Genomic DNA, 24,446 nt, shown 5'->3' with positions numbered 1-24,446 from the left:
TGCCCGGTGACAGGGCCCAACCCCTGGTTGTTCGGATATTGGTCGCTGCATCCTAGGTGTTGCCTCCCACAGTGATCAGGCGCAGTTATCAGGCAGCACGATCAGATTGGGATGCTACAAGGCACGCTTACCCATGGGAGTCCACTTGGAATGTGTGAAGTGAAATGTAATGAAAATCGCTTATTGTCACGAGTAGGCTTCAATGAAGTTACTGTGAAAAGCCCCTAGTCGCCACATTCCGGCGCCTGTCCAAGGAGGCTGGTACGGGAATCAAACCGTGCTGCTGGCCTGCTTTAAAAGCCAGCGATTTAGCCTGGTGAGCTAAACCAGCCCCTGAAGTGCTCACGTAACTACGATTGTTAACTCCCTATTTGCGACAGTCTTCAGCCACATGGCCGGAGCCCTCCACGGTCAGTGGGAGTTATGGGTGGTTGGTGGGCCAGGCGGGTAGGGGCTGGGGTTGCCCCCGGAATGGGACCACAGTCCAGGGATTGGCATGGCGGACCCGTGGGTGCTGAGGCTCCCATCTCTCCCCCATCCCCCCCCCCCCCCCCAAACCAAGCCCAGGCCATGGGCTGCCACAACCCCCGCTCTGCAACACCCCCCCCCCCCCCCCGATACCGGCCCAATCCGACCAAGGCTGAGCCCCCCCCCCCCACTCCGACCGAGGCTGAGCCCCCTCCCCCCATGGAGCACCGGGGCGGCAATCGCAATGACCCCGGGCTCTTTGCCTGTGAGCGAAGACACCTACTCACCTCCTCAGGTCCCCGCAGCAGCCCCTCCACCAGCTTCACCTTTTTAAAAAGGAGTTCTAATCGGAGCCCGCATGACCACTTGCTGGAGAGGTGGTTACATCATGGGAGGCCGTTAGATAGAGGATCGCTCCTGATAATTGTATGGAGATTGGGTGGTGATTATTGCCTTCTCGCCACGCTCAGGCGAGATCCTGATTTTTGCTAATGGGAATGGGCCAGTTCTGTCGCAAATGGATCGGCGCCCGGCGCGGTTCTCGGTTCCGATCTCTCCCGTGATTTAACGGCCTTGTTGCGCTCTCGCTAAGTGCAACACGCCATTAAATCGTGCCCTGAATGATTAATATGTTGCTGGGTGAGACAATGGAGGCAAGAACAAAGGTTCGGATTTCACGTCAAGCATTCTCTGGCACATACCCAAGGGGGTTTGACATGGGTTCCAGCTCCCTCCGGATACTGAGGCAAGAGGGTCCTAGACTGGCCTTTGCTGCTGCAAGTTTTAATGCTTCTGTGGAATGTGCCAGCACTCGGTCGTGGACACCTCTTTGCACTGGAAGATGAATACCTGCGGTTGATAAATGTGAATGCCCTCTCTGATTGGAATAAAATGAAACCCTCTTGTTTAGCCCTTCAACATTCCAGACACATCGACAAACAAAAACATGAGTAATGGATATCATTGGCAATGTTGAATGAGGAAAGGTTCTTAACAATGGCGAAGCAGGCTGTTGATGATAATAACAGATAACCTAGGGACGTTAACGCTTATTTTGCACTGTGCGGACACCTTTACAGAGAATTGTTTCCCCTGCAGAAAAGCATTACAGGCAACCTATGGTTAGTTCGTGCCTTTTGTGTGATGTCATGCTAATTTAAATGACATTCCCCAATTCTCTCAGCACAGAATGTTCTGTTACTGCTGATGTGCTTTCCATTCTCTAATACCTCTGCGCTTCGAGTCCTTCATCTGCAATGCAATACCAATTTGCATAAAAGCTTCTGTGCTAATGAAAGAAGCTACAGCCATCAGACGCTGAATTATCCTTTTCAAAGACACCTAATGGTTTTCATGTTAGTTCTATCAGTCCATATGCATTACCCCGCGCTCCCAGCGGGCTGCCAGTTTTAATTCTCCACTTTGCTCTCTCGCTGACATCTCTGTCCTTGGCCTGCTGCCGTGTTTGGGGCAGCACGGTAGCGCAGTGGTTAGCACAGTTGTTTCACAGCTCCAGGGTCCGAGGTTCGATTCCCCGCTGGGTCACTGTCTGTGCGGAGACTGCACGTTCTCCCTGTGTCTGCGTGGGTTTCCTCCTGGTGCTCCGGTTTCCCCCCACAGTCCAAAGATGTGCAGGTTAGGTGGATTGGCCATGATAAATTGCCCTTAATGTCCAAAAAGATTAGGTGGGGTTACTGGGTTACGGGGATGGGTTGGATGCGCGGGCTTAGGTAGAGTGCTCTTTCCAAGGGCCTGTGCAGACTCGATGAGCCAAATGAAAGGAAATGAAAATGAAAATCGCTTATTGTCACGAGTAGGCTTCAATGAAGTTACTGTGAAAATCCCCTAGTCACCACATTCCGGCGCCTGTCCGGGGAGGCTGGTACGGGAATCAAACCGTGCTGCTGGCCTGCTTGGTCTGCTTTAAAAGTCAGCGATTTAGCCAAGTGAGCTAAACCAGCCCCATGGCCTCCTGCGCTGTAAATTCTACGATTCCAGTGAACCTCAATGCAAGAACGAGGAACTGCATCTCATCTTTCATTGAGGCCTTTCACAACCGTCCGTTCTCAACATTGAGTTCAACAATTCCAGACTCTAATTTTTACCCCCTCCCCACTTTGTTCCTTTTCTGTGCAAATAGAACACAAAACATACAGTGCAGAAGGAGGCCATTCCGCCCATCGAGTCTGCACCGACTCACTTAAGCCCTCACTTCCACCCTATCCCCGTAATCCAATAACCCATCCTAACCTTTTTTGGTCACTAAGGGCAATTTATCATGGCCAATCCACCTAACCTGCACGTCTTTGGACTGTGGGAGGAAACCGGAGCACCCGGAGGAAACCCACGCAAACACGGGGAGAATGTGCAAACTCTGCACAGACAGTGACTCAGTGGGGAATTGAACCTGAGACTCTGGCACTGTGAAGCCACAGTGCTATCCACTTGTGCAACCGTGCTGCCCCATGCGACATGTTGGTCTTAATCCTAGGTCTTAACAAAAGGCATTGCCTTTTGTTTTTGTCCCAATCTTCCCCCATTTCACCTACTTAAAAGCTACTATGTGCTTGATTCTGTTCACCTGCCGGAGCTGAATTGCTTCTGGTTTGCGCTGGCTGGAGGAGGGGTGCCCAGAAGCAATTCACTCTCCCGAGCCATGCAAATTTATGCATGGCAGGGATTCCAGGTCAAGTAACCTGCTGTGAACCTAGCTGCAATGTTTGACGGCCCTGACCACATCAAGAGCAGTTAAGTGCTTTCTGCTGAAAAACAGAGGAAGTGAAAGCACTTAACATAACTCGTGGATGTTTAGGTAGGTTCAAAACAGGCTACTTGAAATGCATTCAAGGACAAAGGAAAATGAAAAACAATCCAGACAACTGGCTCTCTGGAAGGTGTCAATTACATGCTACTAAAATCAGGTAGATACGTAATGGTGAGTGGTAGACTTCAGGGGAAGCGTGTGGTTCTGGTCAATGTGTATGCCCCCAACTGGGACGATGCGGGCTTCATGGGGCGAATGTTGAGCTGGATCCCAGACCTGGAGACGGGGGGGGGGGGGGGGGGGGGGGGGGTTGATCTTGGGAGGGGACTTTAATACTGTGTTGGATCCGGCTCTGGATCGTTTGAAGTCTAGGACGGGTAAGAGGCTGGCGGCGGCCTCGGTGCTGAGGGGGTTCATGGATCAGATGGGAGGGGTAGACCCTTGGAGGTTTTTGAAGCCGGGGGGTAGAGAGTTCTCCTTTTTCTCCATTTCTTCATTTTAAAATGTACAAATTCCTGTCTTGCAAACCATTTTACTGGCTCTGACTGCCCTCCTCTGAAGAAACAATGCCCTCACCAATACCCAAAATGAAAAAAATGATTGATGCGCAGGGCCCCGAGTCACTCCTACACTACTTGCCTGATTCTCTTGGACTGTGTGGCAGCCACCCATTCCCTTTCTGCCTCAATGCCCTTAAGCTGCGGTGTAACTATCTCTGAATATGCTAGCGACCAAACTCCCAGCTACATGGATGCACCGCAGTGATTTCAGCCGCTGCCCCAGCTCAAGTTTCAAGAAACCCAGAGCTCAAGTTTCTGCGGTCGGTGACGCTTCCCGCACATGTACCCGTCACCAGTAGTGTCCACAACTTCCCACATACTACAGGACATGCATTCCGCATGACTTAACTGCCTTGCCGTGTCTAAACTTTACTTCATTCACGTTAACAGGAGCCCTGGCTTATTTATTTTACCTTCCATAGCCCAGGGCACCGACACAATGGCACATCCTTGAATATCATCCAAGCTGGGATCAGCTAAGGCAGCACTCACCTGGATCATCTGCCGTGCACGGCTATGGTACACATTGGGTACATTTTCTAAACTATTGGGGAGAGGTTACTTACCGTTTTCATCTAACCCCAGATTTCCATTCTCACTGAAATAGCAATTAACTCCTAAAGCGGAAAGAATATCAATCATTGTTTAAAAATATTTGCAATTCAATGCTTGGCTAATTTATCATCAGAGCTGTGGACCTGGAGTGCCAATTGTGACGATTGCCTTAATGCCTCTTCTGGAGCCCTAATAGACTCTTCTAATGAATTTCTCCACCAGACTGAGCAGACTGGTGGCGAGGGCTAGGAATGTAGGCAATCGAGTGCTAATAAAGAATGTTTTAAAAATACATTTTTTGGGTGAGTGTCATGTTTCTGTGAGCTTTGTTGGCTGTGATTCATCTAATTATGGTTATTATGGAGGCAGCTTAGAGGAGGGGATTAAGGTTGACCTTTGTTCTGCTACAAGTTCAGGTTGATTTTACTTAAGTGGCCTCGAATAAACATCTATTTGCAGCACAAAGATAAGAATGGATGATCTCAATTGCATTTCACAGGAGACTGAATGCCACTTTAGCGAACTATCAGGAGCTCAAAGGGATTTTAGCCCAAAGGGATTTGGATTTGACTTATTGGCACCTGCACCTAGGTACAGTGGAAAGTATTGTTCTGCGTTCAGTCCAGACAGATCGTTCCATACATGAAAAAAACATAGGGCATACGATAAATACGCAGTGTAAATAAATAGACAGAGACATAGCTCCAGGGTCCCAGGTTCGATTCCCAGCTTGGGTCACTGTCTGCGGAGTCTGCACGTTCTCCCCGTGTGTGCGTGGGTTTCCTCCGGGTGCTCTGGTTTCCTTCCACAGTCCAAAGATGTGCAGGTTAGGTGGATTGGCCGTGCTAAATTGCCTTTAGTGTCCAAAATTGCCCTTAGTGTTGGGTGGGGTTACTGGGTTATGGGGATAGGGTGGAAGTGTGCGGTTGGGAAGGGTGCTCTTTCCAAGAGCCGGTGCAGACTCGATGGGCCGAATGGCCTCCTTCTGCACTAAATTCTCTGAATCTATGTGTGGAGAGATCAGTTCAGTCCATAAGAGGGTCATTCTGGAGTCTGATAGCAGCGGGGAAGAAGTTGTTTTTGAACCTGCTAGTGCGTGTTCTCAGACTTTTGTATCTCCTACCTGATGGAAGAGAGAATAACCCGGGTGGGAGGGGTCTTTGATTATGCTGCCCGCACTCCCAAGGCAGTGGAAGGTGTAGAAATGACCAATGGGAGGCGGGTTTGCGTGATGGACTGGGCTGTGTTCACGACTATAGTTTCTCATGGTCTTGGGCCAAGCAGTTGCCATACCATGCACCACTATGGAGAATATTCCAGACAAGACCTCATGGATATATCCAGGTTATTCAATAGGAGCGAGTGTATCCACAGCAATGCTCTCAAATATTCTCAGGCATCAGCAAGAGTAAGCAGGCTCATTTTGTCGTGAAGAGCAATTTACGATAGAGGTTCAGAAAGAAAGAAAAGTCTGCATTTATGCAGCTCCTTCCTGAAGTTGTTCCAAAGTGCTTTTTGGCCAATGTTAAATGACTCTACTTCCTTGGATTGGAGTTTGACGAAGTAGGAGTCAATCGGGCGGCCCTTTTCCTCGTCCCTCCCATTGTGTAATTCCAAGCTTTTTTGGAATTCTTCCTGCCCTACATGGAGGGAAGAGCCAGTGCGGAAGATTCAATACACCCTAATTAATATCAGTAGGTGCAGTAGATTTCATAGTAATAGATTAGCATTGATATATTAACCTTAACATCCTATATTTCAATGTGATGTAGTAAATGACTATCTGTACCATTTAAATCTTTCAGGACAGGATTTGTCAAAAAGACAGGTTGCTCATCTGTCAAAACTTAGTATGCCAAATTGTCCAATCTTTTGGTAATTTAAAAAAAATAAATTTAGAATACCCAATTCATTTTTTCCAATTAAGGGGCAATTTAGCGTGGCCAATCCACCTACCCTGCACATCTTTGGGTTGTGGGGGTGAGACCCACGCAAACACGGGGAGAATGTGCAAACTCCACACGGACAGTGACCCAGAGCCGGGATCGAACCTGGGACCTCGGCGCCGTGAGGCAATAGGGCTAACCCACTGCGCCACCGTGCTGCCCCTTAATCTTTTGGTACATTTTTACAGAGAGCGTTTCAAAACTGTAGATTTCTTACATAACGGTAACTCGCACAAGCTGCTTTTACGTTTTTCTGACCCCCCTGTCATCACCTGTCAGGACAGGAGCAGTTTGGAATCTCTTGAGAATGTGAAAGCAGTGATTTGTATTTCTATCACACTTTTAACAACCACGGGATGCTCCAAAGCCCCTGACAGCCAATTGTCCATTTTGAGACGTAGTCAACCAAGGAGGCCTAGTGGTTCAATAGGTTACTTCATACCTCTGAAGGAAGTGAAGGAAGGTGTGGCCAAAACATGGTCAAACAGGTGGAGAATCAACCTGTAAATCCTTCCAAAACATACCAATGGCTCCTGGAGGATATTAGCTATGAGGAAAGGTTGGATAAACTCAGATTATTTTCTCTGGTACGACAGAGGTTGAGCGCCTGATAGAAGTCTACTAAATTATGAGTGGCATGGACAGAGTGGATAGTCAGAAGCTTTTTCCCAGGGTGGAAAAGTCAATTACTAGGGGACATAGGTGCGAGGGGCAAAGCTTAGAGGAGGTGTACGAGGCAAGTTTTTTTCCCACAGAGGGTAGTGGGTGCCTGGAACTCGCTGCCGGGGGAGGTGGTGGAAGCAGGGACGATAGTGACGTTTAAGGGGCACCTTGACAAATACATGAATAGGATGGGAATAGAGGGATACGGGCCCCGGAGGTTAAGGTTAAAGTTCAGACAGGCATCACGGTCGGCGCAGGCTTGGAGGGTCGAAGGGCCAATTCCTGTGCTGTATTGTTCTTTGTTCGTTGCAATAGGAATGGGAGAGATTCTTGGTCAGCATTCTTGTACAAAATTTCTTTCCATCCAAGAATGCTGACCAAGAATCTCTCCCATTCCTATAGCTCCAAACTACAACATGCGCGTAAAAGCACATGTTGCCACGGCAACCCTGACTCCTTGGGATGCCGATGTGGGTCAGATTGGTGCCAACAGAATCCAGTGTGGGTGGATTCAGGACCTTCCTGCCTGCCGCGGAGTACGCACCTGCCTTTGGGAGGGGGGGGCTGATGAAGACGTGTAGTCAGTAAGTGCATCATTTAGGAAACGGCTTCAGCAAATTTGCTCACAGCAAGATCCCACAAACACCAATAAGGTAATGGCCAGATACACTGATGATTTTTTAGTGATTTTGGTCAGGAGAGCAAGGAGGTCTCTTTTAAATACTGCCATGGAATCTTTTATGAGAGCAGACAGGATATGCAAAAGACAATGGGCGGCGCGGTGGCGCAGTGCTTTAGCACTGCTGCCTCACGGCACTGAGGACCTCGGTTCGATCCCGGCCACAGGTCACTGTCCGTGCGGACACATTCTCCCTGTGTCTGCGTGGGTCTCACCCCCACAACACAACAGATGTGCAGGGTAGGTGATTCACCACGCTAAATTGCCCCTTCATTGGAAATAGAACATAGAACAGTACAGCACAGAACAGGCCCTTCGGCCCTCAATGTTGTGCCAAGCCATGATCACCCTACTCAAACCCTATCCACCCTATACTCGTAACCCAACAACCCCCCCCCCCCCTTAACCTTACTTTTTGAAGAAAAAATAATGTCTGTCAGTGCAGCACTCCCTCAGCGCTGCACTGCAGTGAAAGGCCTCAGAGAGGCATTCAAACCCACAATCTTCTGATTTAAAGGAGAAAATGCTACTGACTGAACCACAGCTGAAACGTGCTTTATCAAGAGAAAATGCTGGAAAATCTCAGCAAGCCTGGCAGCATCTGTAGGGAGAGAAAAGAGCTAACGTTTCGAGTCCGATGACTCTTTGCCAAAGCTGACAAAAGCCCAGCTTTGACAAAGAGTCATCGGACTCGAAACGTGAGCTCTTTTCTCTCCCTACAGATGCTGCCAGACCTGCTGAGATTTTCCAGCATTTTCTCTTTTGTTTCAGATTCCAGCATCCGCAATAATTTTCTTTTCTCACGTGCTTCATCAATATTTTAATATTGGATGAAAGCGAGTGACTGCAGTCAACGTTTTCTCTATTGATCATGAATTAATGGTGAAGAGGTCCACTTAATGGTCCACTTAATCCAATTATATTAGGAGGTCTCTGCAAATTAATGACTATCGGTCACCATTTGCAATTGATGGCCTATCAATTGAACAGCGGCAAGCAAGGCCCATGCAGCGCAAAATGTAAATGTCGCCACATTCACAGGGGACCGTAGGCTGCTTGCTCTCCCCCCCCCCCCCCCCCCTTTGAGAGCTGACTGGTGGCGATTTGACCTGAGGGTCAGCACACCTCAAGCAAGGGTGAAAAGGTGGAGCCTTCATGAATAATCTCAGCCAGTATGGGAATTGGACCTGCAGTGTTGGCAATGGGAATAGGAACAAATGGTTACCATCTATTTCCTATTGTGGTAAGCCACTGTATTGTCACATGCCTGGGCTTGTCCCTGCTGGCTCCGCCTGTGGCTCCTCCCCTCGGGCTCATGTATAAAGGTGGCTGCTCTCCGCCTCTGATCCAGTTCGGGATCAGAGGCCAGGAGGCTTTCTGTTTAGTGTATTAAAGCCTCAGTTACGTTCACCACTCGTCGTGTGTTCATTGATGGCATATCACCTACCTTACAGCTCTCCCTATTAGTCTCACACCCAGAGGATTGTGCATCCGACTAAATCGTAAATGGAATAACCTGCCCCACCAATTATCTCCGAAAATCTTCAGGATAATAAATGAGTCCTGTTTAGAAGAAATGCTGATACAGTACTGAAGGCCTAGACTTTTAATCACAAAGTCCTCCAAATGCTGTAAATGCAATTGCGCCATACACAAATATACCTTAATATCTTACACAACCAGCAAAGATCCTCTCTGCTAATGTCCCTGTGAAATGGAGTTTGAAAACTGAAAACTGAGACTCCTTAATCTTTTAATTTTCTATTACCAACCAAGAAAAACTACTTTGACTTCCATTTAATATCCTGATGCATTTTTAAATGTGAACATTTCCCAGTTATATTCTCAATTCAGCAGCAGGGCCTTTAATGCTGTTTTTGCCGGAGACGTATGATTACCTCCACAAAACGATACTTTATTCGCCCTTCATGTCTTTCTCGCATCCTTTCACGATGTGCCCCCCCCCCCCCCCCCCCCCCCCCCCCCCCACACACACACACACACAACAGAAACTGGACTCAAAGTGGGCTTGGATCCTGCATTGAGAGTAAAAAACTGGTAAAATGCTCAGCAGTTCTATATCACTAGGCACAATTGATGCATTTTGAAGAAACACCCCAAGTCTATGCAGCCCATTAATAGCTCCTCTTTGTATCATATGATAGATTGTTGACTCTTCAACTCTCGTCTGGCTCCATCTATAAAGGTTACCTGCCTTGCCTTTTTGGCTCGAATTAAGAGCCAGAATCATAGAACTGTCACTGCACAGAATGAGGCCATTCATCCGACCATGCCTGTGCTGGCACTCTCCAGTTAACAGATACTCACCTGGCCGCATTTCTCCCCCCCCCCCCCCCCCCCCCTGTACTCCTGCAAGTCTCCTCTTTCCAGGCAATTGTCCAATTCCATTTTGGAGGCCTTGATTGAACTTGCCTCCACCACACTCTCAGGTGGTGCCTTTCAGACCCTAACGAAACCCACGCAAACACGGGGACAATGCGCAAACTCCACACGGACTGTGACCCAGAGCCGGGCTCGAACCTGGGACCTCGGCGCCGCGAGGCAGCAGTGCTAACCACTGCGCCGCCGTGCTGCCCCGAGACCTTCCATTTAGATCCCCGCACCCACTTTCGCTGCCACTGTACTTGCTTAAAACCTGTCACACCTCTAACTTTGTCCAGTTCTGATTGAAGTTCATCGCCCTGAAATATCAGCTGCCTTCCTCCCTCAACCTGCTCGGAATTTGGAGCGCTCTCTGGTTTCGTTTCAGATTTGCCGCGCCTGCAGGAATTTTGTTCTTCGGAGACAGAATGATAGAATCACAGACAGGGTTGAGTTTGTCTGGGAGAATGGTTCTGCTGAAAAGAATGGCCACTTGGGTGCCAGCCCTCGTGGAACTGCGCGCACCAGAGTGTGTCAACCCTGCTGGATAAAGGGGGGGGGGGGGGGGAATGGGAAAGTGGAAGAAGCTCACCAGCAACAACTTCACTCAATAGACCAGTTACTGCGGAAGGCATAGCTTTATCTCCAAATGAGGAGGGTCCTCTCTGGGGCTGAAGGTCTGAGTTCAGACCTCTCTCTTTATGCGCAGGTTGTTTTCATTTGAAGAATACATGTTTCCCCCTTTCAAAGATGAACAAAGGGAAAATGAGCCTGCGGTAGACTATGAACTCTTGCGCTCACCCACTGCAGCATAGAGATGCTGAATAACCCACTTAGTTGTACCTCTTTTGGAGCTAAATGATGCGTTATGGAGGCAGTGCTGCACCGAGTGCCTGCAGAGTGCTGTCCTCGACCGACTATCAAATTCTGTCCAAGGTCACAGCCAATCGGGTCAGGTCTACTCTGGAGTGGGTGGTCCACCCTGACCTGTACCCAGCAGGAAGGTCTCTGATAGCCTCACGCTACACAGGGATATGATCATCAATGTGCGAGACAGGAGGAGGGATATCTGGCTCATCAGCCTGGACCAGGAGAAGGCCTTTGACAGAATATTACACACCTACATGTTGTTCTCCAAATTGTGGTTTTGTGCGGTGGGGGGGAATCTGCAATTGAATCCAACCGCTCGACACAAACATCAGTAACGCAGTTTTAATCAACGCGTGGGAATCAGAAAGCTTTCCAATTAAATCTGGAGTGAGGCAGGGCTGCCCCCTCTGTCTCCCGTCCTGTTAGTGTGTTGTATAGGACCCTTTGCAGAGTTCTTCAGGGAGGATTTGGGCGTAAGAGGAGGAACATAGAACATGCAGTGCAGAAGGAGGTCATTTGGTCCATCGAGTCTGCACCGACCCACTTAAGCCCTCACTTCCACACTATCCCCGTAACCCAATAACCCCTGCTAAACGTTTTGGTCACTAAGGGCAATTTAGCATGGCCAATCCATCTAACCTGCACATCTTTGGACTGCCTGCTGTGATAGTGGAGTTGGACACTTTAGGAACTTTCAAGCGGTTATTGGATAGGCACATGGAGCATACCAGAATGATAGGGAGTGGGATAGCTTGATCTTGGTTTCGGCCAAAGCTTGGCACAACATCGAGGGCCGAAGGGCCTGTTCTGTGCTATGTTCTATGTTTCACGCGGCGCCGTTGCTAGCCCCTCACCGGTAGCGGAATCATAGAATTTACAGTGCAGAAGGAGGCCATTCGGCCCATCGAGTCTGCACCGGCTCTTGGAAAGAGCACCCTACCCAAGGTCAACACCTCCACCCTATCCCCATAACCCAGTAACCCCACACAACACTAAGGGCAATTTTGGACACTGAGGGCAATTTATCATGGCCAATCCACCTGCACATCTTTGGACTGTGGGAGGAAACCGGAGCACCCGGAGGAAACCCACGCACACACGGGGAGGATGTGCAGACTCCGCACAGACAGTGACCCAAGCCGGAATTGAACCTGGGATCCTGGAGCTGTGAAGCAATTGTGCTAACCACTATGCTACCGTGCTGCCTGTGAATTATGTGAATTAATCGAATTGAAAGGCCACATTATTCTCTCTGGTTATCTTTCATGAATGTATGTTCATGGGGAGCAATGAACGGAAGGCCAGAAACATTAATAAAGCCATCACATGTTGGGTACACTGTGCATCTCTGAGCTGGCAATCGGTGAATATAAAGGGGAGGCCTAGTGGTTAGAGAGAGGGAGAGAGATAGGGTGAGTGACAGCTAAATACATGATTTTCATCCATGCCTCTGATTGCAAAGAAACATCAGGTGAAATATTCTGAGACTTTGCATCACTGGCAGGGACTAGCACACTGGGTAATCTGGCAGGAAATTCCAAGTGCACGGCACACCATTTTCCTTTGAGCTACCATCAAAGCCCTGGGGCTGGATTCTACAAAAATGGGGCTATGTTCCCACGCCGACGTAAAACCGCTGGCGTTTTACTCCAGACCAATGGGCATTCACGATCCACACACAGGTGACACTACCACAGGAGGGCATTACACTAACCCATATATAAAGATCACAGCACACATGATCTTCCTCTTTCCAGTGGAGACACTCAGTGAGTACAGACACAGGGTTGATTGAACATCACACCCACCATGTGGATTGTAGCAGACTGGTTCGTCAGTCTGAGTAGCTATAGAAGGATTAACAGTAGAGTCGGATCCAAGTAGGAGAATTGTTAATAGCTTAATAAATGTGTCAAAGCTATCTCCAAGTCTGAACCTTCCTTTGTCAGAGTCCACATCAAGGAAGCAGCTTGTGCTACGTCAAGAGCATAACAAGACACACTCCATCTGACCCGCCCGATTGCCGCCCCGGCCGCCCATAAGGCCTCCCCTGGTGCTTGATACCCCCACCAGGGCAGCCGCAGACTGAGTGCGCAGCCGCCACGCGATTGTCCCGACCGATCAGACGTGGTTAGAACCACGCTGTCAGGAATTCGGCTGGTTGGGACCAGAGTATCGTTGGGAAGGGTCTCTGGCAATGGTTTAGCACACTGGGCTAAGTCGCTGGCTTTATAAAGCAGACCAAGGCAGGCCAGCAGCACGGTTCAAATCCCGTACCAGCCTCTCCGAACAGGCGCCGGAATGTGGCAACTAGGGGCTTTTCACAGTAACTTCATTGAAGCCTACTTGTGACAATAAGCGATTTTCATTTCATTTCATTTCAATGCCCCCCCCCCCCCCCCCCCCCCCCCCCCTCCAGCCACTCCACGTAATTCGCGCGTGAGCGATTCTCCGTGGACCGGAGAGTTGTGGGAGCGGCCACCCGGCCTGATTCTCGCGTGAAAGTCGATTCTCCGTCCCCGTGCCAAACGCGATTTCGGCGCGGGGTTACGGAGAATCCAGCCCCGGGTGAGGGCATCACTCTGCTATTATGAGTCTGTATCCCAGCAATTGCCAGCGGCATCCATGGACAAGCATGGGGGCAGTTGGACGGAGAGAGTTTTGAGGTCGGAGAGGAATTTTAATGAATTGTCTCAGCGTATTGGCCTCTGAAATTTTCAAAGCGAGGTTCTGGGGATGAAAGTATTTTATCTATTTAATACATTTCGAGGACACAATTCCTTTTTTCCCCAATTAAGGGGCAATTTGGCAATACTCCAAATGCACCACGTGAGAGTGAGCTGCAGGCAGATTCAATCGTGACTTTCAAAAGGGGGAAAGGAATTGCAAGGCGACTGGGAAAGGGTGGGAGGAGTAGGGCTAGCCGGGGCAGCACGGCGACGCAGTGGTTAGCACTTCTGCCTCACAGCGCCAGAGGGCCGCGTTCAGTTCCAGCCTCTGGTGACTGTGCGGAGTTTGCATTTTCTCCCCGCGTCTGCGTGGGTTTCCTCCGGGTGCTCCGGTTTCCTCCCACAGTCCAAAGATAAGCAGGTTAGGTGGAATGGCCGCGCTAAGTTGTCCTTGAGTGTCCAAAAAAGATGTGTAGGTTAGGTTAAGGGGTTATTGGGATGGGGCGGGGGGGGGGGGGGGGGGGGGGGGACGACTGAGCTTCGGTGGAGTGCTCTTTCAGGGGGCCGGTGCAGACCCGATGGGCTGAATGGCCTCCTTCTGCACTGTAATGATTCAAGTTGCTCCCAAAGAGGCCTAGCACAGACACGACGAGCCTGGTGGTTTTTTCCTTGCTGTAAACATTCTATGGCCCTACAAATAAGTTTCAAAAGAAAGAACGGCAAGCTGAAAGCTGCCACCAAAAGAAGCAATGAGATTATTGATATTTGATATCACTTGCCGATATAACTTGCTAGGCCCGTGAATATTGTATTGCTACGAATACAGCACACTTTTCTACAGGAGAAAAGTGAGAAGCTTTGTAGCTTTTAAAAAAATAAATTTCGAGTATCCAATTCTTTTTTTTCCAATTAAGGGGCAATTTAGCGCGGCCAATCCACCCAACCTGCACATCTTTGGGTTGTGGGGGTGAGACCCACGCAGAGACACGGGGACAATGTGCAAACCCCACACGGACAGTGACCCAGAGCCGGGATTGAACCCGGACCCTCAGCGCTGTGAGGCAGCAGTGCTAACTCACTGTGCCACCGAGCCGCCCAAATTTTAAGTACCCAATTTTTTTTTCCCAATGAAGGGGCAATTTAGCGTGGCCAATCCACCTACCCTGCACATCTTTGGGTTGTGGGGGCGAGACCCACATAGAGACGGGGTAGAATGTGCAAACTCCACACGGACGAGAAGCTTTGTAACTTAAGCTGACTCACATCATGCTTTTGGCTGTCCTTTCTCATTCCTAGAACTGATCGGCACTCTGCCAACCAGAGTCGCCTCTGGCAAATTGTACTCCAACGAAATATAGAATTTATTGGCCCACCAACGCGCGAGAGTAAGGCAGCAACTCAGGCAGACTAGGAAAGGTTCTGTACACATCACAAACCTCAAACTAGATTACCCAGCCACACAAAAAAACATCCCAGGCTTAATAATAAATCACATTTCAAAGGTTACATTAAATTGGGTTCAGTAGTTGCACAGGTAGCTTCGTTGTTCCAAGTACATGCAATTCAATGGAAAATTTGATTGAATTCTTAGTCCTCCAATATAAATGTAAATGTAAATGTGTTATGACGAGGAGATTATAATACAGAGGATACAGAAATGAACCCAAGCTGCAAAGGCAAAACCAGTGCCTTCAAACTTTTGGATCCAGACCAGTGCTCTTCAAACTTTTTTTCCGGGGATCCATTTTTACCAACCGGCCGACCTTCGCGGCCCACGCTGGCCGAACTTCGTGACCCACGCTGGCCGACCTTCGCGACCCACGCCGGCCGACCTTCGCGACCCACGCTGGCCGACCTTCGCGACCCACGCTGGCCGACCTTCGCGACCCACGCTGGCCGACATTCGCGACCCACGCTGGCTGACCTTCGGAACCCACGCTGGCCGACCTTCGCGGCCCATGCTGGCCGACCTTCGCGGCCCATGCTGGCCGACCTTCGCGGACCACGCCGGCCGACCTTCGGGACCCACTCTGGCCGAACTTCGCGACCCACGCTGGCTGACCTTCGGAACCCACACTGGCCGACCTTCGGGACCCACGCTGGCCGACCTTCGCAACCCACGCTGGCCGACCTTCGCGACCCACGGTGGCCGACCTTCGGGACCCACGCTGGCCGACCTTCGGGACCCACGCTGGCCGACCTTCGCGGCCCACGGTGGCCGACCTTCGCGGCCCACGCCGGCCGACCTTCGGGACCCACGCTGGCCGACCTTCGCGACCCACGCTGGCCGACCTTCGCTCCCCAACCCGGCCGACCTTCGTGACCCACGCTGGCCGACCTTCGCGGCCCACGCTGGCCGACCTTCGCGGCCCACGCTGGCCGACCTTCGTGACCCACGCTGGCCGACCTTCGCGACCCACGCTGGCCGACCTTCGCGACCCATGCTGGCCGACCTTCGTGGCCCACGCCGGCCGGCCTGTGCGACCCATCAATTTCTCTTACTTTGTTTGCTGCTGACAAAAATGGAGCAAATGGTTTTGGGTCCCTTTGGCCCTCGTACACGGTCCTCCAATGGAACCTGTTGGATGAAGGTGAAGCCTTCCCGTGTCGGAAAGTATGCAGTCTCCATCTGTCCAAAGTTCTGCATTTTTTTCCTGTAAAATTTTATCAAATAAAACCACCCTGAACTTGTAAAAAAAAATGAATAAAATAAATGAAAAAAAAATTAAAGGAATAAAATGAATAAAACCCCCCCCCGAACTTGTAAAACAAAAAGCTGCGACCGTTTAAAAAAATGCGGCCGCACTGCGCATGCGTGCCAGATCATCGGCGCGCATGCGTAAAACTATGTGCATGCGCGCCGATGATCTGGCACGCATGCGCAGTGTGGCCGCATTTCTTTTACATGTTCATGGCCATTTTGAAGGCCACTTCCAGCGGCGTTATTAACAGGCGGCTGTTGCGCGCAGATTTGCGCAATCGGGAGCGCCGCGACGGACTGCTCCGCGACCCTCCCGAAACCCGCCTGCGACCCACCCGCGGGTCGCGCCCCTGAGTTTGACAATGCCTGATCTAGACCTCCTGAGCCAGCATTTATCGCCCTACCCTAATTGCCCCAATGGCTGGCTAGGCCATTTCAGAAGGGCATTTAAGAGTCAACCATGTTGCTGTGGGTCTGTAGTCACATGTAGGCCAGGCCGGGTAAGGACGGTAGATTTCTTTCTCTTCAGCACCTGAGTGAACCAGATGGGTTTTTACGGAAATCGGCAATGGTTTCACGGTCACCGTTAGACTTTTAATTCCAGATTTTGAAAAATTGAGTTCAAGTTTCACCATCTGCGGTGGCAGGATTTGAATCCAGATTCCCAGAGCGTTACCCTGGGTCTCTGGATTACTAATCCAGTGTCAATACCATTACGTCCCCACCTCCACTATGCCACACAAAATGCCCCTAAAATGGTATCTACAGAAGGTTGCAAAAAAATTAGCTTAAACTCAGAATGCTACTCTCCACTGAAATATTTAGTAAAATGCAAAAGATTTATACAGCGTGAAGTGAAACTACAACATGGAACATAGAACATTACAGCGCAGTACAGGCCCTTCGGGCCTCGATGTTGCGCCGTCCTGTGAAACCACTCTAAAGCCCATCTACACTATTCCCTTATCGTCCATATGTTTATCCAATGACCATTTAAATGCCCTTAATGTTGGCAAGTCCACTACTGTTGCAGGCAGGGCATTCCACGCCCTTACTACTCTCTGAGTAAAGAACCTACCTCTGACATCTGTCCTATATCTATCTCCCCTCAATTTAAAGCTATATCCCCTCGTGCTGGACATCACCATCCGAGGAAAAAGGCTCTCACTCTGATCATCTTGTATGCCTCAATTAAGTCACCTCTTAACCTTCTTCTAATGAAAACAGCCTTAAGTCCCTCAGCCTTTCCTCATAAGATCTCCCTCCTGTAGAACAACATCCACCAACTCCTGACAACCAAGTGGCCACATCCTCTTTAACAGTTTTTCACTTTGACAAAGAGTCACCCAAACTTGAAACATTCTCTCCCCACAGAGTTTTTATTTGCAAAATTATACTTTATTCATAAAATATCTGAAAGAACATTACAAACATTTCATAATGTCCATGTCACAAAGTGCAATAACATTCAGGTTCTCTACCTACATCATGTTGCACTCTTGGGAAGCTTCAATACAGTCACAGAAACATTACAGACATTTCAAAATGGTCGTTCCAAATGGTGCAAAGGTATTGAAGTTGTCTATTAGATCAAGTCGCACTCTGAGGTGATTCAATACAATTGTGATATATGTAATATTCACTGTATACATTCAATGTGAGTCATTGAGCCCGAAGGGGTTCTATAAGATTCCCCTCCCCTCGGTTCACTAAGGCTGAAAGGTCTCAGACAGCGACCTCCCCCCCCCCCCCCCCCCCCCCCCCCCCCCCCCCCATTGTGCCTCTGCATCGGCTACCCCGAGCTTTAGCACATCCCTCAGCCCGTAGTCCTGAGCTTTGGAATGTGCCAGTCTGCAACACTCGGTCGGGGACACCGTTTTGCGCTGGAAGACTGACAGGTTTCGAGCAGACCAAGAACGACTTTCAGAGAGTTGATGATCTTCCAGTAACAGCTGATGTCTGTCTCGGCGTGCGTCCCAGGGAACAGCCCGTAGAGCAGAGTTCTGCGTCACGGAACTGTTCAGGACGAACCTCGACAAAAATCACCTCATCTCTCTCCAGACCTTCTTTGCAAAGGAACGTTCCACAAGGAGGTGGAGAATGATCTCTTTCCCACCAGTCACCTCGGGGGCAACATGCGGATGGGGCGAGACTCAGGGCGTGTTCCATAAAATCCCTACACTACAGAAAAAGGCCATTCGGCCTTCGGGTGTCCCCGACCCTCTCAAAGGGCACTTTTACCTGGGCCAACTACCCAGCCCGAACCCCATAACCTTACCAAACCTACACATCCTTGGATTCTAACATAGAAAGGGGCAATTTAGCATGACCAATCCACTCAACCTACACATCTTTGGACTGTGGCGTGAAACCAGAATAAACCCTAGCGCTGTGAGGCAGCAATGCTTCCTACTGTACCACCGTGCCGTCATGCAGGAAGGATCTGACGGGTAGGGCCTTTGTCACCATCAGCCAAGCTCGGTCTTGTTGCTTGTTTGAATGTTCTGGTGATGAGCCCTTCTGCCAAATGGTCTTGACTGTCTGCTCAGGGAACCATCCGATAGGATCCACCATCTCTTTTTCATGAAGGACCTCAAGGACGTTAAGTGCAGACCATTGTTTGATGGACTTGTGGTCAAAGGTGTTACTCTGCATAAATGTTTCCACAAGGGACAAATCCATCTACTTGGAGTATTTTGTGATAGCATATCCAGACCCATCCTTCGTAACACTGGAGACAGTTAGAACCTCGGCATGTAGTGACGCTTGGTGTTTGCGTACCACGATCCCACACGTAGCCTGATGCAGCCGCACACAAAACTGGCCATCAGGATGAGGACGACGTTGGGTACGTTTCTCCCTCCTTTATCCAGAGATTTGTACAAGGTGTCCCTTTGGACACGGTCCATCTTGGATCTCCAGATGAATTTGAAGATGGTTCGGGTCAGCGCAGGATCGGGGTGTGGGCCGGACCTGCGCCACGTACAGCAACCCTGAGAGTACCTCACAGCCGATGGCCAGGTTTCTGCTCACAATGGAGAGGAAGTGTTGATAGGGAGCCTCCAGAACAACACCCAGAGAAGATATAGTACCACAAATCAACGTGTAATTGCCATATTCAATCTCAGCGTAAACCACAGACAAAAGTGAAGATTTTATGTTTTTCTTTGAAATGTGTGTTTATTTTGAATATTATGGGTCTGTAAATTAGTTCTGAACATAGTGACGTGTACAACTTGTACTTCCTAAATCAGTCAACAGCAAGGAAATACATGGCCAAACCACATCAATGTGGAGACTTCCATATCGTCACTTCCCTTAAGTAAGTGGCGGTGGCTATTTTCACCCATCCCATTTTATATAGAATTCGTAGCATGGAATTTAGCACTAATAAGAACAAAGAAAAGTACAGCACAGGAACAGGCCCTTCGGCCCTCCAGGCCTGTGCTGACCATGCTGCCCACCAAACCTAAAACCTTCTACACTTCCGGGGTCCGTATCCCTCTACCCCTATCCTATTCATGTATTTGTCAAAGCCCCCCTTAAACTTCACTCTCATATCAAATCATGCTGTACTCCAATCCCCTCCCACCCTACTTGATCTTATGTCTTTAGGCATAAATCTGTTTATTTTTTTCCTCTTTTGCTGATTATTCCCCCCCCCCCCTCCCCCCACCGCGATACCTCCACGCTATTCACCCCAACCACAGGAAGATCCAGGTTCTCCTCACCTATCTGTTTTCAAAGGTTTCTCCTGAATTCCATATCATGAGTAAGAATTTTAAATCATAGAATCATATCATAGAATTTACAGTGCAGAAGGAGGCCATTCGGCCCATCGAGTCTGCACCGGCTCTTCGAAAGAGCACCCTACTCAACCCCACGCTCCCACCCTATCCCCATAACCCAGTAACCCAACCAACACTAAGGGCAATTTTGAACACTGAGGGCAATTTAGCATGGCCAATCCACCTAACCTGCACATCTTTGGACTTTGGGAGGAAAACGGAGCACCCGGAGGAAACCCCATGCACACACGGGGAGAACGTGCAGACTCCGCGCAGACAGTGGCCCAAGCCGGGAATCGCTTTCCCATCACTTCTGTATGCAGGTACTGGAAAATCATTTCCAGGTCGGTCAGCCCAGTATCTGAAGATGTAGGTTACAGAGTAACCTTTCCTCGCAAATTACTTGTTAATCCTGGTATCCAGTCACTCTGTTACCTGCCCCTTGAAATGTTCTTTTTTTAATGTTCGACCATTTTATTTGTCCTGTATTTATTTATTTATTTTTAATAAATTTTAGATTACCCAATTCTTTTTTTCCAATTAAGGGGCAATTTAGCGTGGCCAATCCACTTAACCTGCACATCTTTGGGTTGTGGGGGGCGAAACCCACGCAGACACGGGGAGAATGTGCAAACTCCACACGGACAGTGACCCAGGGCCGGGATTGAACCTCACGGATATTTGACCTTTTTTACAATAATGGTCTTCAAAAAGAGGAATATGAATCATTCAAACTCATGAATCTATGAACATACTTCTACAGTAAACAATCTAAGTGTTTTCATTGTAATGTTTGTATCGTGATCACGACATTTATTTTGACCTTTTCGGATAATCTGCGCCCTTTTTGTGCTATATTTTCATACTCATCTCACTGAGATATGTTTGTTTCAGTGTAATGTCAGTGTGACCTTACCCATGTGCATAATCATCTAAGTTCCATTGTATTATTTTCTTTTTTTTTTAAATATCTTTTTTCGGATTTTAGCAATTTTTTTTTAGTAAAGTTTGCAAGAAGACCATTGCACATCATAGTAGGAGAACGTTAGGGTTAGGCCTTGAACCCAGGGTCTCGCTCGGCCATTTCAGAGGGCAGTTAAGAGTCAACCACATTGTGACATTATGTAGAGCAGACTGTCTAGTATATGAAGGGTTAATGTACTATCATAATTGACCACTAGATGGAGCTAGATGCAGAACTATATAAAGCACTGACTCTCAGGCTTCTGGGAGCGGGCTGGAGAGAGTGCAGAGTACAGTTATAGATAGAGTGTAGAGACTAGTGATAGTAGAGCGTAGATTGTAGATTACTAGATTACTGCTTGCTATAGGAGGAAGTGGTCGAGCTTTAATAAGTAGTGTAATAAATGTCAGCTTTTAATAAGAAGTGTAATTATTGTCAGCTTTGTTATTGAACTTAGCTTCTGTGGTCTTTGTAAACATTACAATATTCATCATGAGAATAAGAATCACCAAGAACACCACGCATATTGCTGCATGTCGGCCAGACCTGGTAAGGATGGCAGATTTCCTGCCCCGATTGGGGCGTTGGTGAACTAAGTGCGATTGTACCGATAATCGATGTCATGATATGCAGATATGCAGATAATGATATGCAGACAGGCACAGGCAGGCAGCTAATGAACACAGAGAACAGGACATGACCAATGAGCAGGCAGGACACTCAGGGGTGGGATCTGACTATACAAGGCACGAGGCACTCACACTCCGCCTCTTTACACTGGTGAACATCTACAGAGTGAGTCAGGGTGTATGTACAGTATCACACCTCCAGCACGTGGCTAAGAGATAGCCTAGTTCAGTCAGACAGAGTAACCACGCTTAGGTTAGCAGAGAGTCGAACTCATAGAGAACTGTGCTAACTGTGCTACTGGTTCAATAAATCAGTTTGAACTAACTTCAAGGTCTGGGGTATCTTTTATTTAAAGCTGCATCCAGTTGCAGCCTGTGTTATCCCAGAGTACATAATATGACAATTGACAAAGGCCTCATGGTCATCATTCGACTTTTAATTCCAGATTTTTATTGAATTGAAATTCAGCAGCAACTGTGGGGGGAGGGAAACAGGATAAAGTTTAGAGCCAGCAGGTATCTGCTTTTGTTGCTTGTGAATGTCAACATGCATGTTTTGCTGAAACATAAAACCAGGCAGAATTAGTGAAACCAGTAGTTATAAAGGAGTTGGGTAAAATACCCAGCCTTCACAAAGTTCCACAGCTGCAAAGTGTCTGCAAAATGCACATTTCATATATATACAAAACTAGCTGACACTACTTTAAGATTCCAGTGCTCTGAACCTCAAGTGATAATACTCCATTTGCTAGTAGGTTAATAGTGATTTGTTAAATTAAATCTATTCCTCTAGTTCTCAATGGATGTAATGCAGGTCATTTTACGGAGTGCATATGAGTTATTGAGTCGTGGTTGATAAAGATCGGGAAAGCGACTCCAGGGTATATTATGGCAGAAACATCTCTCTCCTATCATCAAGTTGCAGAATTCAGCAATTTTCTCTCCAGATGCTATATCTCTTTCTAATGAGAGCTGAAGGGACAAGGCTGTCTCACCTGTCACCATGCTTGTCACCCACGTCTCACATCGATGACATTCGAAGAAGGATCCGATTAGCGAAAAGAGAACATTGGATTTGATCTAAAGATGGAATCTTTTTATTTAAGTTTGCCTTGTCAATTAAAGGATGTCAGTGCTGAAGAAGTGGGGCCAACGTAATTTTGTGCAGTTCCTTGATATTCTTCTAATATATAACTGTTGGGGTTTTTTTTGTAAAAATATGCTTTAGTCATAAAATCATGGAATCTCTACAGTGCTCTACAGGAGGCAATTCAGCCCGTTTAGTCTGCACCGACCCTCTGAAAGAGCATTCTTCCCAGGCCCATGCCCCCACCCTATTCCCATAACCCCATCTAATCTTTTTACACACCACGGAGCAATTTATCATGGCCAATCACCTGAGCTGCACATCTTTGGACTGTGCGAGGAAACCGGAGCACCCAGAGGAAACCCACGTAAACACGGGGAGAACGTGCAAACTCCACACACTGACCCAAGGCTGGAATTGAACTTGGGTCCCTGGGGCTGTGAGGCAGTGGTGCTAACCACTGTGTCTCTGTACCGGGCTAAAACATCTGCAAGAATATTGCAAACATTTCAAAATGGCCGTCACAGAATTTGCAATAATATTGAATTTTTGTACATTGATCCAGTTGCAGTCTGAGGTGCTTCAATGCAGTCAAAAGTATATTGCAGACTGTCATAATATACATCCATGTATATGATGGAGTGCAGACAGGCAGTGATTGACACACAGGATGACCAGTGAGCACACAGAACACAGCAGCCAATCACCAGACAGGACACGACCACTATAAAGCCAGAGGGCACCAGTTTTCCCGCTCTCTCGGGATCCAGCCTCTGAGACAGTCAGAGCTCGTGAGCAGCAGCCAGGGCAAACACCATGTGGTAGTCAGTTAGTCTGGTCAGGTTAGCCTCAGGTCTCCAGTCAAGTCAGCACAGTGTCAACCCACAGTTAAAGCATGTAATATAGTTAGATGTTAAATAAAATCGTGTTGCATCTCATCAAGTGTTGGAAGCCTGTCTCTCTCTCTCTACACTGCATCAAACGCAGTCCACATAGACCCAGCTTACCCAACACATCACAGACATTTCAAAATGGCCGTCACAGGAAGTGCAATGAATATTTGTAATAAAGAAAGGATTGCGACCATCAGTTAACTGGGCGGGATCCCCCCCCCCCTCCCCCACCTCCCCCAGCCGCGTGTATCTCAGCGGCGCTCGGTTCGCTGGCAACGGGATTCCCTGCTCCCGCTGCTTGCCGATAGGATTTCCCAGTGAAGCCACCCCACGCCCGGGAATCCCATGGGCGGGGATGTGCTGCCGGTTGTGTTTAGAATCCCAACGGTCGGAGAATTCTGGCCAATATGCGTAACAAATTGAGAGTTCCCCACCTTGGCCAGGCACAGGTGGGGATCGGCCACCTTCAAGCCTGAGGCCTTCTTTGATATGCCTCTGTTTCGCTGATGGAATCTCTGTCTCATTTCTGTACAGATCTCATGCTTTCATGCTTCCAATCCTGTGCTCACAGAGCGGCAGTAATATTTTTTTTCTGGTCACGAATGCTCAGTTGTGACTCATTTGGAGCAGGGAATCCCGTGTGGTTGCCGCCGTCGTGAACAGGTTGGGAACGGCAGGCCGCTCGGCCCATCCGGGTCGGAGAATCGCGTGTAGCTGTGAAAAACGGCGGCCCACGTTTCTCCGAGCAGCGTGTCGGAAAACCGGACACGCCATTTTGGGGGGGGGGGGAGAGAGAGAATAGCGGGAGGTGCGGGAGCAGACCTCCCG

General features: G+C 48.7%; 1 protein-coding gene and 1 non-coding gene across 2 annotated transcripts in view; both read right to left on the bottom strand.

The window, feature by feature from the left end:
• Positions 1–18,939, bottom strand: part of LOC119957005 (syntaxin-binding protein 2-like) — a 94,808-nt gene extending 75,869 nt beyond the window's left edge. Inside the window, exons 1-3 of the mRNA XM_038784588.1 lie at positions 18,671–18,939; positions 10,301–10,416; positions 4,359–4,409 (exon numbers count right to left, since the gene is read on the bottom strand). Of these exons, the coding sequence (XP_038640516.1) occupies positions 4,359–4,409; positions 10,301–10,416; positions 18,671–18,939 (436 nt within the window). The remainder of the gene's footprint in view (positions 1–4,358; positions 4,410–10,300; positions 10,417–18,670) is intronic.
• Positions 17,017–17,126, bottom strand: LOC119957261. Its single transcript, XR_005458774.1, has one exon. It is a non-coding gene; the product is annotated as a U5 spliceosomal RNA (small nuclear RNA).
• Positions 18,940–24,446: the final 5,507 nt, after the last annotated feature.

Source organism: Scyliorhinus canicula, chromosome 25 (assembly GCF_902713615.1).
Source record: "Scyliorhinus canicula chromosome 25, sScyCan1.1, whole genome shotgun sequence".
Taxonomy (NCBI): Eukaryota; Metazoa; Chordata; class Chondrichthyes; order Carcharhiniformes; family Scyliorhinidae; genus Scyliorhinus; species Scyliorhinus canicula.
The sequence above is the reverse complement of the archived record's forward strand: the minus strand, read 5'-3'. Positions and strand labels throughout refer to the sequence as shown.